General features: G+C 40.2%; 1 protein-coding gene across 2 annotated transcripts in view; it reads right to left on the bottom strand.

Moving 5' to 3' along the window:
- Positions 1-17,348, bottom strand: part of PLPP4 (phospholipid phosphatase 4) — a 46,098-nt gene that overhangs the window by 17,429 nt on the left and 11,321 nt on the right. The window contains exons 2-5 of one of the 2 annotated variants that reach the window (XM_050976535.1): positions 12,949-13,057; positions 9,037-9,127; positions 6,841-6,904; positions 5,430-5,554 (exon numbers count right to left, since the gene is read on the bottom strand). In XM_050976535.1, the coding sequence (XP_050832492.1) occupies positions 5,430-5,554; positions 6,841-6,904; positions 9,037-9,127; positions 12,949-13,057 (389 nt within the window). The remainder of the gene's footprint in view (positions 1-5,429; positions 5,555-6,840; positions 6,905-9,036; positions 9,128-12,948; positions 13,058-17,348) is intronic. The other variant, XM_030241403.2, reaches the window with a different exon arrangement.

The following is a 17,348-nucleotide window of genomic DNA, read 5'->3' as shown; positions in this document are numbered from 1 at the left end:
GGACTGGGGAAAGAACATCCCAGCCCTGCTGGGTGGCAGCCAGTACAAGGGAAGAGACAACTGGCACCAATTAAAGCACATGAAATTGCATTTTAACCTAACAAACAGCATTTTCACTGAGTGGTCAGGCACTGGACCAGCTTCCCTGGGAGACAGGTTGTGAAATCTTCACTTTAAATCAAAACTCACCTGGGAATCATCCTCTGGAACCTTCTCCCCCTGACCCTGCCTTCAGGTGTGGCTGGAACTGCACAATTTCCAGAGGCACCTTTATCCTCAGAGTTCTGTGAATCCAACTATGAGCTGATATAAACCAGACTAGCAGGTGATTATCCTTTTTTTTTCACAGCAGGTGATTATTCTTTTTTTTTCATCCTCAGTTTCAGGATGTCTCTGTGGGTATTGTGGCCACCATGGGCTCCATCTCCCCCTGACCACCAACACTCAGCAGGACAAGCCCCAGGGAGCCTCAATTAACCTCTCACCAAGCCACTGTTTTTTCTTCAGTAGAAAGGCACCAAAACCAGTTTCATGCAACTTCCTCTAATCTAATTCCTTAGCTGAAAAACAGTTCCAATAGTTCTGGCCAACTCAGAAATAACACATTTAAAAATAGTCACTAAATAAAGCTGAAGCCAAAACTGGCAACTGCAATTTGCTTGCAAATGTTTTGAGCAGAATAAGAGCCTAAAGGGAGTTATATCATGAAGAATTAATCACTTCCTCTAAGAAAACAAACAGGGTCAAGAATCTGCCATTAAATTCACAGAGGATTTTTGGTGTTTCTAAATAAATTGTGCTGTGTTGTTATTATTTACCCACATTTGCTTGTACAAGGACTCCATTACTACAATCACAGCAGCATATGGGACACCTCCCTGTCTAGGATTTAATTTTTTCTTTTAAGCTAAACAGCCCATTTTACTGAGCAATATTTGAAGCAAGCCTGTGATGCTGATTTGCTGCTTACTGCTCTGAAAAGCAGCATATGAACATAAACATTTCAGATGTAGCCATGAAGTTGCCCTGGTTTTGGCAATAAATCAAGGCTCATTTAATATCTGTTTTAACATAAACCCAGACTACTTTTGCAACACTTCTGTTTGCTGCTGGTGGCCTGTCCTCATTTATAGAGGTGAAATCTGGGTCAAAGATTCAGTCAGAATGCAATGGATCAGCTCTTTATTCCTTTGATTTAGAGCTCTGTACCCCAAACTTGGAAAGATGATCTGCATTCATATTTTAAGCCAAAATTCATTTCAGACAGCAACTGGAAAAAGACATGGACAAAACCCAACTCATAAAGTTTTGGAGAACCAGTTTATATCTGTGCCATTACCAGGATATAAAGAGAAAAGAGAATTTGCCCCTTTATTTCCCCTCTCCTTCCAGCCACCTGACTGGGGATGTGGCAGCATCACAGGAAATTTACTGCTCACTTTCTTCTGCTCTCCTCTGAAAACTCTTTAGAGGTCCCAGGACATGGCAACAATTTTTAAGCTGCAGCTCATGAACCCTACATGCTCTCAGAAATGTGAGCTCTCATTTGGAAATCACACTCATATTCCTGTCACCTTAATTAAACATCTTCTTGACACATGGTCAGGCAGAATCAGCCTTCCTTGTGCATGAAAAAACCCTGGTGGCTTCCAGGCTGAACATGTTCCCTGAAAAAAATTCAGATATATTCTCCAAACAAAGATATTTAGCCAATTATAGCAACTACAACGAATTATAGCTAACAGCAATTTAAGAATAACACAGGATTTAGAAAGCTGGCATTCTCTCTCATGAGCCCATGGTAATAATACAAATTCTAAATTCTGTCACCAAAATAGACTCAGACCTCCCTGTCCACACAAATACCAATGAAATGCTCACTTTTTGTAGCCTGTATAAAGACTGGCACATTGTGAAATCTTCCTTGAGCTGGCAAATACATAAAGCTACTCAAAGTAACAAAGAACAGTTAATTAAATGAACCCTACTGATTTCTTTTCCTTTTTTAATTACTGCCTATCTGGCCTACCTGGAATTGCTTCACTGGATACAAACCTGGATTTACAAGCATTTCTTTCCCATGCACATTGATTTTTAGATAAATAACACTCCAGGACTCATAAGTTCCTATTTTGTTTGTGGAGAGATTTTGTCAGCCTGACACAAATGTCAAAATGACATCAGGCATTAGATGAAAAGGAAGAAATCAATTACAAAAAGCTGCCTATCCATCCCATTAGTGCAATGCATGCCTGCAAATTCAGTGATCTTTTCAGCTCCCAGTTGTGCACATGGCTTGTCCAATTAATTGTTCTGTGTTCATTCACCTTAATTTTCCTCTTGCACGTGTTGCATTCAGTTAAATTCTCTTTATCCATACATCACATTTTTCTTTAACTGGTAAGCTGGCTAATCACTGCCAATAAAAGGTTTTCTGCTGATTTCTGCACTATTTGTTCTCTTTGTTTCACTGAATGCACTCAATCATTCTGTCTGTATGTCCATCCTTTTGGTTGCTCATTTTTCATCTGTAGCTTGCTGCTGCTGTTTCCATCTTGTTGTAAGGAGGGACAAAAACATCTGGAGATGTGGGGATGCCATGAGGCCTCTCCAGAGCAGGCTTCCCAAAGGTTCTCTGTGAGAAAACTCTTCAGAAGGCACACAGGAAGGTCACAGGCTGGAAAAAATGCTGCATTTATGTTTTGATGAAGTATGGACCTAGAGAGGCTGCATGGCTCCATCACAAGGGCTGGCTTTAAATTAGCATTCAATTGCCAATGGATTATGCAACCATGGAAATGCTAAATATGGAATAAACAAATGCATATTTTGGAGTTAATTTGGGCCACTCAGGCCCAAATTAAGGCACCTCTGAGCTATGGACACAGGCAGGAGTCTGGGCTCCTACAGCCAAAGGTCCATCCCCTCACGAGAAAGGCAACACGCTGGAAAAGAAGAAAAATGGGTTCCAAACAACCCAAAAGATCCAGAGATTTCTTTGATCCAGTGGAATGTGCAATTGCCTTTCTGGCTTTAGGAAACAGTCTGTGCTCCACACATTTTTCTTCTTTTATGACGAGCTCTCCTTGGCCCAGGGAGGTGAAGCCAAGGAAATCATCTGAGCTCCAAGAAAGAAGAGCTCTCCTTCAGGGCTCTGAGAGTGGAAACAGGCTGTTCACAACATTTTTATGGAGTAAGCAAGGTCAGGCCAGGCCATCTGGGAGTGCCAGTGCTGTCACTCTTGACACACATCCCTGCGTTTTACACTCTTACAGCTCCCCAGTTACGGCACCACGGATTTTCTCGTTTAAAGGCCTCGTCTTGCATGGATGAAGTTTTAGATTCTGGTATAACAAAGCTTGTGATTGACAGCCTATCCTAGAAATGCCTTAGGAAAAACTGTTTTGAAGATGAGAATGGCTCTTGACTGAAGCTTCTAACCCCTCTTTATGAGCTGCCTGGCAGCTTTTACTTGTGATTTATTTTCCCCATGGGTTCAAGTGAAGTAGGAAATACCAAACTGTAGTGGGCTACTTGTAAACCATCATACCAAGAGAGGTACTGCGGTTTATGTCAACTCTCATCCTCAACACTTACATTTCTGCAGTCATGAAATAGAAAAAAATAATCCCCCAAACACTAACAGAAACAAACAAACAAAAAAATCCTAAACAAACAACCCTTTTTGGTGCTGTTTCATGAATTTCTCAACACACAGTGAAGGATGACAGAAATCTGAAGAGTGGAACTCCTCCACTTTACCTCGTAACAATCTTGTGCAGAAGGAAGGGAGAAAGGGGCCAAGGAGAAATTTTGGGCTGAGATTAAGGAAGGAAAGTTCATAAACATTCACACCTTAAGAAGACAGGAAGGATAGTTTTAAAAAATGAGCTAAGAAAATGGAAAACTATAGCACAATTTGCAAACATGAATTATTATATCCCAAACATCCCCATTGCTCCAGAGGTGTAGGAGAGCTGTATAATGGTGTGCTTCCCATAATACCTTTTTGATTTCCACTCTTTACACTACTGGGAATGAAGTAATAGCAAGAAACCAAATTTGTGATCACAGCCATAAACTGTTCTTGATAAAACTGACAATTTTGGTTATGGAAATAATTTTGCTACAGAGGAGCATTGTATGATTGTCAAATTAAATGCTTTCCTTCTCCATTATGAGACTAAAACATGGATTTTTAAGGCTTGTCAGAGGCTTAGCTATTATAACATCAGGCTTCAATCAGCTAAGTAGTTCAAGCAGCTGCAGAATTGCCTCTCTAACATACACTTACCAAGTGATAAAATTACTGAATACATTAATATCTCTTCATTCTTATCACATTTTAATAAAAGGCTTTGTGGTGGGAAATGCACTCAACTCAACCACACTAATCTATGTCAGTGATGGAGAAAGCTGCTCTCATAATTTAGATCTAAATACTCTGGGACATCATTCTGCTCCAATAAATTAGGTGTGAGCTGCAGCACCATAACTCAGAGCTTATACAACCAGTGCCAGGTAAGAGGAAAACCCCAGGACTCCTCCTCTGGCTGCCTCACTGGCTTGGAACTAAAATTAATAACACAGCCACAAATATCTAATACTCTCTTATGCATTTCTGTAACTCAAGAAAGAAGGAGCAAAATCAGCTCACAATTTCATTCATCTCATCACTCAACTTGTATGCAATATATACTTCTGTCTAATCAGGCAATTTGGAGTTACCACTTTCAAAAACAATTCCATACATGAGAATTACTGGCTTTCAATTGGCAGTTCTTAAAAACAGAACAGCTGAAAGCAACAAACTTTACTGGCCAAAAACAAAACCCCAAAGAATCAGTAATCAAGTTATTTTACAGATGAAAAAAAGTTCTATCAGACATGACATAAAACACACAGAAATCAGCTTCTCAAGACAGAGAAAGGAACCTTTACAAACACCTAAGTTAGTACAACTAATTAAAGCAGGTAGATGAATTCTCAAAAAGACACCTAAACATCTGTCAGGATACAGCACAAACTGGGGGTACTGATCAAACCATGAGACCAAGACTGAGGACCACCTCAAAGCCAAAAGAGTGACTGTACTGGAATATAATAAAATAAATATTTACTGTTAGACAAAGGTCTGCACTGGGGAACAGATGCCCCTCTGAATCACAGTGTTCTGGAACCTTGAACGTGCTTCACTCTGCTGACAGTCCTGCTATGACTCTGAATGATCTCAGGTGGTTCCCAAGATGAGGAAGGGTTGCAAGCTCACAATTTTATTTCCAGAAGGAAATTTCTGACTTTCTGCAAGTCAGAAATTCAGACTCCTCCAGCAAAAATCAGGCTCACAATCCAGAAGAAGAGCAGCAACCCCAAACCACAGAAAGGACAGCTTTTTACAAAAGAGGCACTGTGTTTAAAAGTGAACTTACAGGAGGAGTGGATGCTTGGAAAGCTTTTTCTGCCTTCAGAGACCAGGTCTGGATCACCTGTGCAGTGCATTTCAGAGTTCATGACTCCATCTGGAAAGCAGCGGTAAAAGAAATCGGGACGCGGTCTACAAAAAACACCATGGATATTAAAAACACAAAAGCTGTAGTAACAAATAAACCTCAGAGTGATTATCACATTTACTGCTCATCACACACATGCAGGCTACTCTTGCCTAGAGTGATCAGTTTTGCACAAACTGTAATGACTCCCAAATTTTCACAGGTCTTGCCAAAACACCCAGCTCAGAATATCCCAGAATCAGCCACCAAAATCCAACCTAGCCTTGATGCTGTCTCAGTGCATTGAGCAAACCTCTGAGCTTCTCAGAATATCCCAGAATCAGCCACCAAAATCCAACCTAGCCTTGATGCTGTCTCAGTGCATTGAGCAAACCTCTGAGCTTCTGCTGACCCTGCTGTGGGCTGGGCCTGTGGGTTTGGCTGGTGTCACACTGATCCTGAGCTAACAAACCACATGGAGAAGAAAAGTGAGTGATCACAGACTCAGAGACAAGCTGACAGCAAAACTCCTGGCTTGGAGTGCAGGAAAAATGAGCTTATTCCTGTTTAAAGAAATGGGTGTGTTCTTAATTATTTTAAAAGCACTCATCAAATAAAAGTGCCAAGTGCCATTACCAGGGCACCAGCTCTGCAGCAGAGAGGGTTCATCAGAAACCAAACACAAATATTGCTTCCTCAATGCTGCAAAACATCCCAGCAACAAAAGCAGCACTGGACTCTGACAAACAGTGTATGAACTCAAGTCAAATGTGTATTTTTCAGCTGAAATTATTAAAAATTTTGATAAAGAGACAAAAAATACCTAAAACATATTTTCTGAGCTCTTCATTCAGACCAATGCTTCCCTAAGGAAATGTTCTACTTTGGAATGCATTTACTGCTTGGCTCCCAGGTTTGTTTTGCCAGGGATGTTGATGTCACCTGGACACAGAATCTGCTTTTCCCAAAATGAACTGATTCCTCTTTAATCAGACAAAGGCACTGCCACCTGAGCTGCCCCACACTGTGACTCTCCCCTCTGCCCCGTGCTGCCAGTGCAATGAGCTGATTTCAGCTCCCACCACTCCTCCCAAAGCCCTCTCTGGTCCAGGTCTGCCAGCCAGCCAAACCAGCAGCAGAGCACAGGGCACGGACCCCTGGCACAGTGGGGTGTCACCTAATGAGGTTGTACAACACCTGCCCCAGGCCAAGGACAGCTCCACAGGGCCCCTCTGGCTCCACGTGCTCTGGAGCAGCAGCTCTCTCTTTACTGGGATTTTACAGCTGGAGCTGTCAGCCTGTCTCCATTCCTCCCAAGTTAAACCCACATTTAGAGCATGACAGGACTTACCTTCCCACTATTAATTTAATAGTATTTGTGCAGACACCATTCAGGGCTAGAGCCAAGGAAACAGCTACAAAATGAGCAAAGAGAACAATAATAACCTAAGTACCAAGCAATAAACTGCAGCATTACAGCATTTGATTTGCAGACTTAAACCACTGCTGGACTGAAAACTGAATTATCTTTTTTTTAGCCCACTGTTTTCTTGTTAGCCAGACTAAGGACAGACCTCAGAGCATTGTAATCATCATGACTTACTTTGTTCTTATTTCCCTACACAAAGCCAGTTTTCCTACCATGCCATTTGCATGGGCATAAGTCAATAAAGGAGGAAAAAAACAGAGAATGAAGTACTGTGGGTTTGCAAATTTTGAGTTTTGTAATTTAACAGATTAAACTCTCAGGCTCTTTATGTCAAGCAGAATTCCTATACACACCAATACACAAGATATATAGATATATCTACACACACACCTGTATGTATATGTACGTATATATATATATATGTGTGTGTGTGTGTGTGTGTGTGTGTGTGATGCAATTAAACACTTCACTTTAAGGCTAAAGCATTGCCTTTTGGCCAAAACTACAATTGCATGACTTTATTTCTCTTTCAAAAAGATTTGGATGTTTTGATTAAATATTTCAGTGTTTTTCCCTCACATTTGCTCCCATGATTAACAATTTTTTTTTCTAATAAAATTGGACAACAAAAGGAACTGTCATACTAGGTGAGAATTAATCATCTCTTCTATTTGTGCTTGCATGCCAAGTCCCCAGACTTCCCAAAGAACCTCATCTCAAGCCTGTGGAGATCTTTGCCTTGATTTCACTGGCACTTGGATTCTGCACACACACACACATTTTAGATTAAAAATTATTTAATTTTGCAGTCCACACCGTAGCTCCCTGTTGCAAACCAGGAGCCAAAGAATTTTATTTCCCATCAGAAAAAAAAAATTATCAGGCAAATGTCTGATTTCCAGCAAACATTTACAGTTCTATAGCTTTGATTATGACAGCCACTGAGCTATTTTCTCCTTGGGCTGCTGCCCCAGATGCTGCACTTCAGCAGCACTCATCCTGTCTCCATAAAACCTTTGCCTGAGGCTATTTTAGATCATAAAAATGTTATAGTGTTCTATTTTTTAAAGTTAAAAAAAAAAAAAAGTGGGACCTTCATCAAAGCAAAAATAAGGGTTTTCTCAAAATATAACAATAGCTACCAGCAAAAATGGAAGAACAAGTCAATCCTACAGACACCCAGGGAAAGAGGAATTCTCATGGGGGCACTGGCATTGCACCAGGCTCAAACCATGACAGTAAGGTTGAGTATTGCTTTCATTTTACCATGTAAGGGGCAGTAAATAAAGTTTAAATTAGCCAGTAAAACAGGATTTCAGAATTATGAATATTTAAATGTAAGGCCAACAAAAACATTCACAGTTCTTAGTGCTTCAAGGTATCCCTTGCTAGTGAAAGTGCTTGAATCAATATTGGTCTCTGGCAATATCTGTATATAAAAAGGATCTGAGCACATATCACTGTAAGATTTCAAGAGATAGAGATAGGCACAGCCAGAATTAGCTGGAACAGCTTAAAACTTACCCTTTTCATTGTCCTCTGCTCCAATGTCCTGCCTACATTTGTAATTAGACCTAACCCATAGCACAATCACTACTGCTCACAGCCCAGGATTCAGTGCACAGCTAATTCCATTGGCAGTTAAGGATGAAACAACAGCTTCCAATTAGAAAAACTGAGCCAAGAACACGGATTTTGCAATGGCTAACAGTAAATTCCAGGAGAAGATCAGAGAAAACAATGAGAGGAGTAATTTCCTACACTAAACAGCTGAGCTGCACAGGACCCTCCAGTCAAAGCCTTGATTTAGAATAGCTGCAAGTATAAATCAGAGGTGAGTAATAGACTGGGTGTGACAGAAAAAATATACATCTGAGCAGTGTCTCAGATGGACAAATTCCAGTCCTTGCTGGCCAGATTGTGGAATTAAGGCACAGAATTTGTACATCTACAAACTCACATAAAGCCAAAGGCTCCTGTGAGATGCCCTGAAACTGCACTGCAAACGACTGTAATGGGCTGTAATGGAGACAGGTTCTCTTCAGGGCTTGGACTACACTTGGAATCAATCTCTGAGAGCCATCAGACACTTCCCCCTTGAGGAATGACACACATTACCTAGGAAAGCCTCTTTAATTTCAGTCTTGTCCGTTCGCCGGATTATTTTCACCACAAAAATGACAGCGAGCGGCGTGAGGAAGGAGATTGCCTGTGAGAGATAACAAACACCATGTGTGAGAGCATCAATCCCTCCTCAGAGCCTCTGATCAATAATGAGCTGCAGCCAGCTCCATTTAAACTGAAAGATCTTTATCAAACTCCTGACCTTAAGCAAAGTGGGACGATTTGTCTGATTTGTCTTTGCAGCTCCGGGGTGAGGGGCACATTAATATTCCAATGTAGCCCTCAGCCATAATTGATTTGTAATTGCCCAGAGATGCATTTAAAATGGCAGCTCCTCCAAGGAAAAAGTAACAGTCCATAAGGTCCACAAAATTCCAAAATACAGATTTTAGACATTTTTTCCTCAGGCAGCCCACCCACCCAGGCTGAGGGCTCAGTGAGTCCCTACTCAACACAACAGCCTGCAGCACCAACCTCCTGGCATTTTAAAATGCTCTTTATCTTACTTTTTGTCTTCTTTTCAACTGTCATGCTTGAATGCATTGTGTCTTTATGATTCTGTCGTTTACAAGTGTGGGGATGTGAAGCAAACTGCTTTGTTTTGTTCAGACTCAGAAAAACAACACCTGAGCATCTCCAGGTTTAGTCACTGGTAAAAGAGAATATCCTGTAGCTGTCAGTGCTGGAGGACAGGAATCCTCCTACCAGGAACCTGAAATGGCATCAGTGCCTCAGTGCACTCATTTCATTCTCTTTAAAAAAAGTGAGAATTACTGGTTGAGGTTTGGGTTTGTTTGTTTGTTTGTTTTAACAAAGCAAAAATTAAGCTGTAAAAGGCACAAGGGGTGCCAGGCCTTAAGTAGGATTATGCTTTCTTTACTGAGGCTGAACTGGGCCTTACTCTTAAATAGCCCCAGTGACAGAAAAACCAGACCAGACAGAGTTATTATGGCAAAAGACACGTGACAATCTTCCTTTTAAACCACAGATTAATCCCAGTCCTCACTTTATCATTTCAGACAATCTGAGTAGGAAACAACAGGAGGATGGGCTCTGTTTGTCATTTTGGCTGTGCACCTTGTACCAGATTGTCCTTGCCTGCATCTCCAAAATACTAACTCAGTGAACCATGTAGATTAAAACAAAGGCTGGAGTCTGCTCCCTTTTTCTACATTTAGGAATGCAGGCACCAGAATTTGTGCAAAGAGGAATCACTTCCACTTAAAATCTCCCCCTGTCTATGTGTGAAATTCAAGTTTGGATGCCAGTGCCACGTTAATGCTCCAGAAATATTCACTTCTCTCTGTCCTCATCAACAATTTAATTTCTGCTTTCAGAGACAGTGTGAAATTTAAAAAAAAAAAAAAGGTTGAAGCAAATCTTAGAATTTCTAGTTTCATTCTTAAAAATAAGTATTGCCACCAGGAAAAAAAAAATAAAAAATCTGCATTCTAGGACTGAAGAACATGTAGAAATATAGCCAAGGCTGACAGGCTTATAATGGAGGTTTAATGGAGTCAGAAATATTTAGAACAAGCAGGAGCATCAGAAATTATCAACAAAGAATAGCATTCAAGGGGCAGCTTGTTCCAAACCACTTCCCCATCCATCTTCAGGAATCTGGTAAAACTGCAGATTTCCCCATATTTTACAAGCATGTGAATTTTTTAGGGAGATGAACTATTCATGTTCATGGTGTACTGCTGCTCCTTACACAAAACCATTAGCTGGAAGGTGCTTTTTATTCTGCAGCAAAATGCACACACAAAGAAATTTTGGCTTGTGACAGACCCCTTTTATTTATTTTGCAAAAAAGTTTCTCTATGGCTCATATCTAAAACAGATTTGGCACCATTCTAATGAGCAATACTCTCCTCAGATGCAGCTCAGCTACGTTTCCTTTCCCAGCAGTGAAATATTCCAGCATTGCCAGGCTTTTGTGAAACATGGATAAAAATCTCTGTCATTTATTATTGATCCTGGCAATGCTGAAGTTACAGGGACACAATTCCACTTTTGCAAGGAAAGCTGGCAGTTACCTGCACTTTCCAAGACAAGGAATATCCTTTGATAGAGAGACAGAACCAGGCTCAGCTCATTCCAGTGTTTGCTCCCCATGCAGAAGGCAGCTTTGTGTAATTTGGATGTGCATTCATAACATTTCTCTTGAATTCAAGTCTCTCATAGTAAATAAAACAATCCAGCAATTCATAAAGTCTTAGAGATTGCTTTCTGAGAAGCCATGGCCCTAATTTCAATATCAGAGTACAGCAGAGGCAACAAATTCTTTCCATGATGAAAGCTTGTGAGCAATGCTAGAGCCAGATATTTCTTCCTTTAAATTTAAAAAAATAAGAATATAGAAATTACCCATGTTTCTTAAGATAAGAAGCTGTTGACTGTTTAAAATCTGAGTCAGAAAGAGAACACAGACCATGCAAGTGTTACTGACACAGAGTTGCCTCAAAGTTCCACCCACCACAAACTTTGCCAAAATCTGGGGATATATGGAACATGTTAGATGGGAATTACTATTATGGGAATATATTATAATTATATCCCAGAATTGTGCTTCCCAGTGCCCGTTGCCTGGGGAAGAAGAGGATGGACAAATGATTATCCCAAGAGGTTTCAAAAATCATTTCAGCACTGCAGCAGAACCCTGTACAAAGATTCACTCTTGGATCTTGAACTCCTCAGTTACAAACAGATCAGAGGAACCATGCAGCAAAGTAATGCTGAGCAGGAGGAAAAAAAACACACAGTTAAACTCAGTCTTTCCCAGCACAACAATTTCATGTTTGGCTTGGGGGTTGTTTTGTTTCTTTGTTGTTTGATTTTTGATTTTTAGGTTTTTTACACAGCTGTCTTCCATTTCAGGAAAAACATATATTTTCATCCATCCAAGATGGTAAAGTCCAAAACAGAGCTGCTTCTTAATGCAGTATAAACAAAATGTTTCTTGTTTATAAAGGCAAATTTAAAAATCAGGCCTTCAGCCTCTGTCTGAGAAGGCTGGGATAAATGGTTGCCTCATATGCAGGAGGTGCCTTTAAATGGTCCCTTAATTAAAATTTTATTATAAATGAAGGATAAAGCATTTATAAAAAAGTTGAATAGAAATTACAGAGCTGATTTGCATTGAATCTGAATTCAATTTTGAAGAATAAAACCCTGGGTTCACTGAAGACTCAGGAAAAGATGATTTTGAGGCAGCTGTTGGAAAGACTGAACTGCCACTTTTACAGCCTGAACTGCAGCCATGATTTCTGCATTTCTGGAGTTGTCTGTTCTACTGCACTCTTTCATATAGAGATTGTCATGATTATTAATCATTGCTAGTGAAGATTATCAAAATTAAGAAGTTTGATAACCAAATTCAGCCATCCAGTCTGCAAGTGCTGAGCAGGGAAGAGCCAGAAGAGCAGTGGCAGCAGCGCAGCTCTGGGTATATTTAGTGTTGGCAGAAGCTAAAACAAAGGTTTTGCCTCTAGGGAAAAGAAGGAGACTACTCAGAGTCCAGTACCTCAGTGCCTAACACGACTAAAACAAATTGGATCTCAAAATTTAAGCACTTAACCTTCCAAGAGCATGGCAAGGTTTTGTCAGGTCACCCAACCAGCTAATTGAAAAATCTTCTCTACTCATTTCTCTCACATCCCTCTCAGCTAACACTGCTCTCAATCCTAAACTGAAAAATCAACATTCATAAATCCAGTCATCAGATAATGCTGCTTTTTAAAGACCTCCCATCATTTGCTACATTTTGGACAACATTGGCTGGGATAATAATTGCCTTTGGGATGAAAGGAACTTCCTCTGCTTGTGAAATATTTCCTGCTGCTATCAAAGGAACATTTACTCAGTTTGCAGCCATCAGGTGACCCAGGGGCCTTTGGTACTTACAAACATGAGTCGTGTGGGGATGTTGTCTGATTGCACCAAGGGATTTTTGTACAGCCAGATCTCCTCTGGCTGGATCACTCGCTGGAATGGATCCAAAAATTCTGTAAAACTGAAAAAAAAACAATGACAGATACAATTTTTTCACAATTTGAAGCGATAACCAAAAACCCCCAGAAGAGTTCTGCTCATTTAGAATAAATTTGACTATGACAGAGCATGCATGAATTATCCTTATTAATAAATTGTTACATTGCCATCCTACCTCACTGCATTTTAGTAAGAAACTTTATAAATACACCCTTCAGAAAATAAGTTTTAAAAGTCTACACCTTTGAAGTTGTTCTACAACTTTATACAACTACAACTACATCTACTTTATGCAACTACTTTATACATCTACAACTTTAAAGTCTTCAACTTTATAAAAGTTCCAGAAACACTACTGTGGAGAATAAATTTTTGTCTTTTTTTTTTGGAAAAAGTGTGCAAATAGCACTGTGAGCTGAAATAAATCATGTAGCCATTTATTATCAATTTCCAATCATGCAATCCAGCCTTCTATAATTATTGTTTGTAATTCCTGAAAAAATTATATGACAAATGTAAATATATTAAATGCTTTTCAAATGTCAAATGAGTTTGAAGCATGACAATTGCATTTGCAGGGTCACAAAGCAAAAGAAAGAAGCAGTCCAGAAAATTTCTTCTCCTGATAGAAAAAAGAGATAACTTTAGAATACCTCCAAAAGAGACTTACTTCTAAAACAGGATGGGCTGTCAAGCTGAAGAAGAATCTAAGTCTATCAGAAATATCTCATTCTATCAAAACAGTTTTAATTTCATTATTGTGTCTATTAGCCCTCTTACAAAGCAAAAAACCCCAGAAAAACAGAAAACTAAAAAAACAGAAAACCAAAAAGAATCCACCCAGACAAACACACTAAAAAAATCTCATTGCTCTGTAATTACATTATTTTGCAATTAAGAGCATCAAAATAAAACGTTGAGGTCCCATTGTTCTGTAGGAAGCAATTTATGTGGGTATCTTTTGTCATGCACTGAAATAAAAAGCAAGAACTGTGACCTGTGGCTGCAGGTGGAAGTTTCAGAAGCCTTTGATGACTACCTAAATTGTCTCACTTCATTCAAACCAAACTCCTCTTTCCACAGAGCTCTTTAACTCTTCTTGGCTTTGAATTAATATCAGACAGCCTGGGAAGTTTGATTTTGCTTTCCACTGCCCATTTCAGGGCTGGTAACAAACCAGCCCTTGAGGAATGGGTGCTGAGGGAGGGCACAGGGAGTTTTCTGCAGGTTGGTCTCACCTGGTAAACCAGAGCCAGAACTCAGAGGTGTAGCAGCCCAAAGCTTTATTTGCTGGAAGTTTTCCAAAGCCAAGGGCTTTAAACCTCTCCAAACCCAGGTTTTACATCAGTAGCAGGCACCTCAGGTGACTTTGTAAAGAGAAAAAGCCCAGAGCAATTTGCAGAGCAGAGTGAAATTAAACTCACATAGTATAAACTCACACATGCAGCTCTCCCCAGGGAAGACAAACCTCAGAAAACTCAGCTGGGTCAGCAATTTCCTCAAGAGGAGCAAGGCACAGCCTCTGCCCATGGCAGGGAGAGGAGCTAGGGCACCTTCAAAGGTCTCTTCCACCCCAAACCCTTCCCTGAGAACACTCAGACTCCCTGACCTCTTCCTCTCCTTTCCTGCAGTCATTACATATCCTCTGACCAGAGACAGACATGCCTCTCCCAGGAAATCCTGGGAAGCTGTGAGGAGCTGGGGGAAACTTCAGAGGAAAGAATTCAGTCAATGATTGTCTCTCTTTCTGTAACCATTGTTCATAGGCATGGTTCTCCAGAGTGTGCCATTCACCAACAGTGGGAGAGAAGATTCCCAAAGGCCAACCAGGTCTTGGGTCCACCATTGTTTATATAAAATCTGTAGATTTCTAATAATAAAGTGTCTTTTCAGCCTTCTGATGATGGAGTCTCTGTATCACCTTTGGCTGTCCCCAGCAGCCCTCCAGTGACACTTTCCTAAAGGAAAACACCCAGATTTAAGGACCAGAGAAGGTCCAGCACAGCCTTGGCACTTGTAACAGTATTTCTGTTTCCCTTACTGGCCTGCATGGACACAAGATTGTTCTGGGAGCTCAAGGAGTCTGGTTTGCAAAGGGAATATTTGCTGTTCTGGGAGCTCAAGGAGTCTGGTTTTGCAAGGGAATATTTGCTGTGGTACTCAGCTTCTCCAACCCAGAGTCTGAGCCTGCTCTCCCAAGGAAGGTGACCTTCAGCAGTGTCAAAACAATTTGTTTCAGTGTTTTCAAACTGAAAACAAAGCCTTTTTAAGTTTAAAAGACAATGGCTTGTGTTAGACATGAAAATAGGGAACATTTCTAAAGAAGAACAGCTCCATATCACCCATATGAAAAATTCATTTTCTAGTTTTCAACTGGAAAAACAAAGGTCAACCCCTAGATAATGCAAGCAGGTTTGGTTCCAAATTTCAGCTAAGAGAGTGCTAAAGTATATTATTTGAAGTATTTCTGGTAACTGCAGAGTGCAAACCACACACAAACATCTGTGCTTCAAGGTGATCACAACACCAGTGCACTTCTGGAAAATTTGTCACTTTGGATCAGAAATGTAATTAATTTGATGGTGAGACATTTGACATTATGAACAAATGCCACCAGAGTTAAAGGTTTGGGGCTCTTCTTGATCTTTTGTTTCCTGCCCCTTGTGATATAAGAAAGATGAAATGATTGTATTTTCAATCTGAGGGATTTTGAAAAAATCAAATTCAGTTTTCACAGGAAACACATATACTGTCATAAGGTTTAATGCCTTTAACAACAAAATAACATGTGCTAAAGAGATGAAAATGTAATTAATAAGATAAATAGTATCTGATTTCAGATGAGGACTGATTTTTTGATTAATATATACTCATCCGTACTCATACAGAATGAGTAATTACAACAAATCCATCAATGACTGTAATTATTATTTTATGCAAGAGCAGCAGTTTTGTATCCACTATATATTAAGTCTGATTAAGTTTTCATCTATTTCTTTGAATTCTGTGTTCTGAATATCTTCCCAGTACTGCGTTCAAATTAATGCAACATAATGCAAAAAAAAACCCCAGAAAACAAACAAACAAAAAAGTTTTCTGAAAGTGGGAAAAATAATTTCAGAATCACTGCTGAAGGAGAAAGAAAAATAGCTGCAGAAGGCAGCAGATGTCTCTGAGAACAATACAGAAATAGAAAGTAAACAGTTAAAGGAAAGAGACTGTAAAAAAAGAAATAACTTTTTTTTTATCTTCCCAAAGAGCTCAACTGCTAATTAAATTTTTATGCCAAGACTCATAAGAGAACAATTCTCTTCTCTTTTGAAGCATCACCAATGGGTGAGTGGATATGAGATTTCACTAGCTTGAAGGCAATTCCCTTTGTTCTCCATTAAACAGTCATGAGGACATACTGGATTCTAAGCTGCCTGACACTTGGATTTATGTTCCTTTGTCCCAACCAAAAGTGCAGTCTATCACTATTCAAAAGCCAGCTCCAGCTTGTTTAAAGGACTAGATGTGATGAGAAATGAGTGCAGGTCTTGCACAGAGAAAACTCTTTTGATCCTTCTGTGCTATGGACCAAAGTACAACCTCAGCCATGGAAGTGTCCCCTGGTGGGCAAAAAAACTTCCTTTGTTTTAGTACAGAAAAATTTAGTCTTGGCCTTTTGGCCTTTTTTTCTTCATTTTTACATATTCACCCAACATTTCCAACAGCTTAGCAAGCAAGATCTCAAACACTTCAGCCTGATGACGTCTTCAAGGCATAAAAGCATTTCCAGTAACTTCCACAGCCTTTAGCTGTGACTTTCAAAGGAACCCATGGGACAGAGGAGCCCAAACTCCATTAAAAACATCAGTGAGCCACAGGTGCCCCAGTCCCTGGGGTAGCTTTGGCCATGCCAGCCCTGCTGCTCACAGCTCCACACTGAGTGAAAATGCTGCTCTTTTCCCAGGCCTTCGAGGGACATTAACTTCATTTCCATTTCACAGCGTGCAGCCCTTTGGGATCATTTTGTGCCAGCACCACATCACAGCCAGAGCCAGGTAACAGCTCACTGAAAGCAGTTCTGTGATGCTATGGACTAATAACTTGGGTTATCTTTTTATGAAACCATTCTCTGATAGTGGAGGAATCAAACAGAGCATAAATATCTTCACAGAGGTTTTGACCTGAGTTTTCATCCCCCATAAGCAGCAGCAGGATGTTGTTTGGCACCTCACCTCATTGTTTCCACCACTGCCTGACCCTCAGCTGCATGAATCACAGCAAAGTTTAAATTTCTGCCTGGTCCTAAAGAGGGGTGGGTTGGT

This window comes from Serinus canaria, chromosome 6 (genome assembly GCF_022539315.1).
Source record: "Serinus canaria isolate serCan28SL12 chromosome 6, serCan2020, whole genome shotgun sequence".
Classification (NCBI taxonomy): domain Eukaryota; kingdom Metazoa; phylum Chordata; class Aves; order Passeriformes; family Fringillidae; genus Serinus; species Serinus canaria.
The sequence above is the reverse complement of the archived record's forward strand: the minus strand, read 5'-3'. Positions and strand labels throughout refer to the sequence as shown.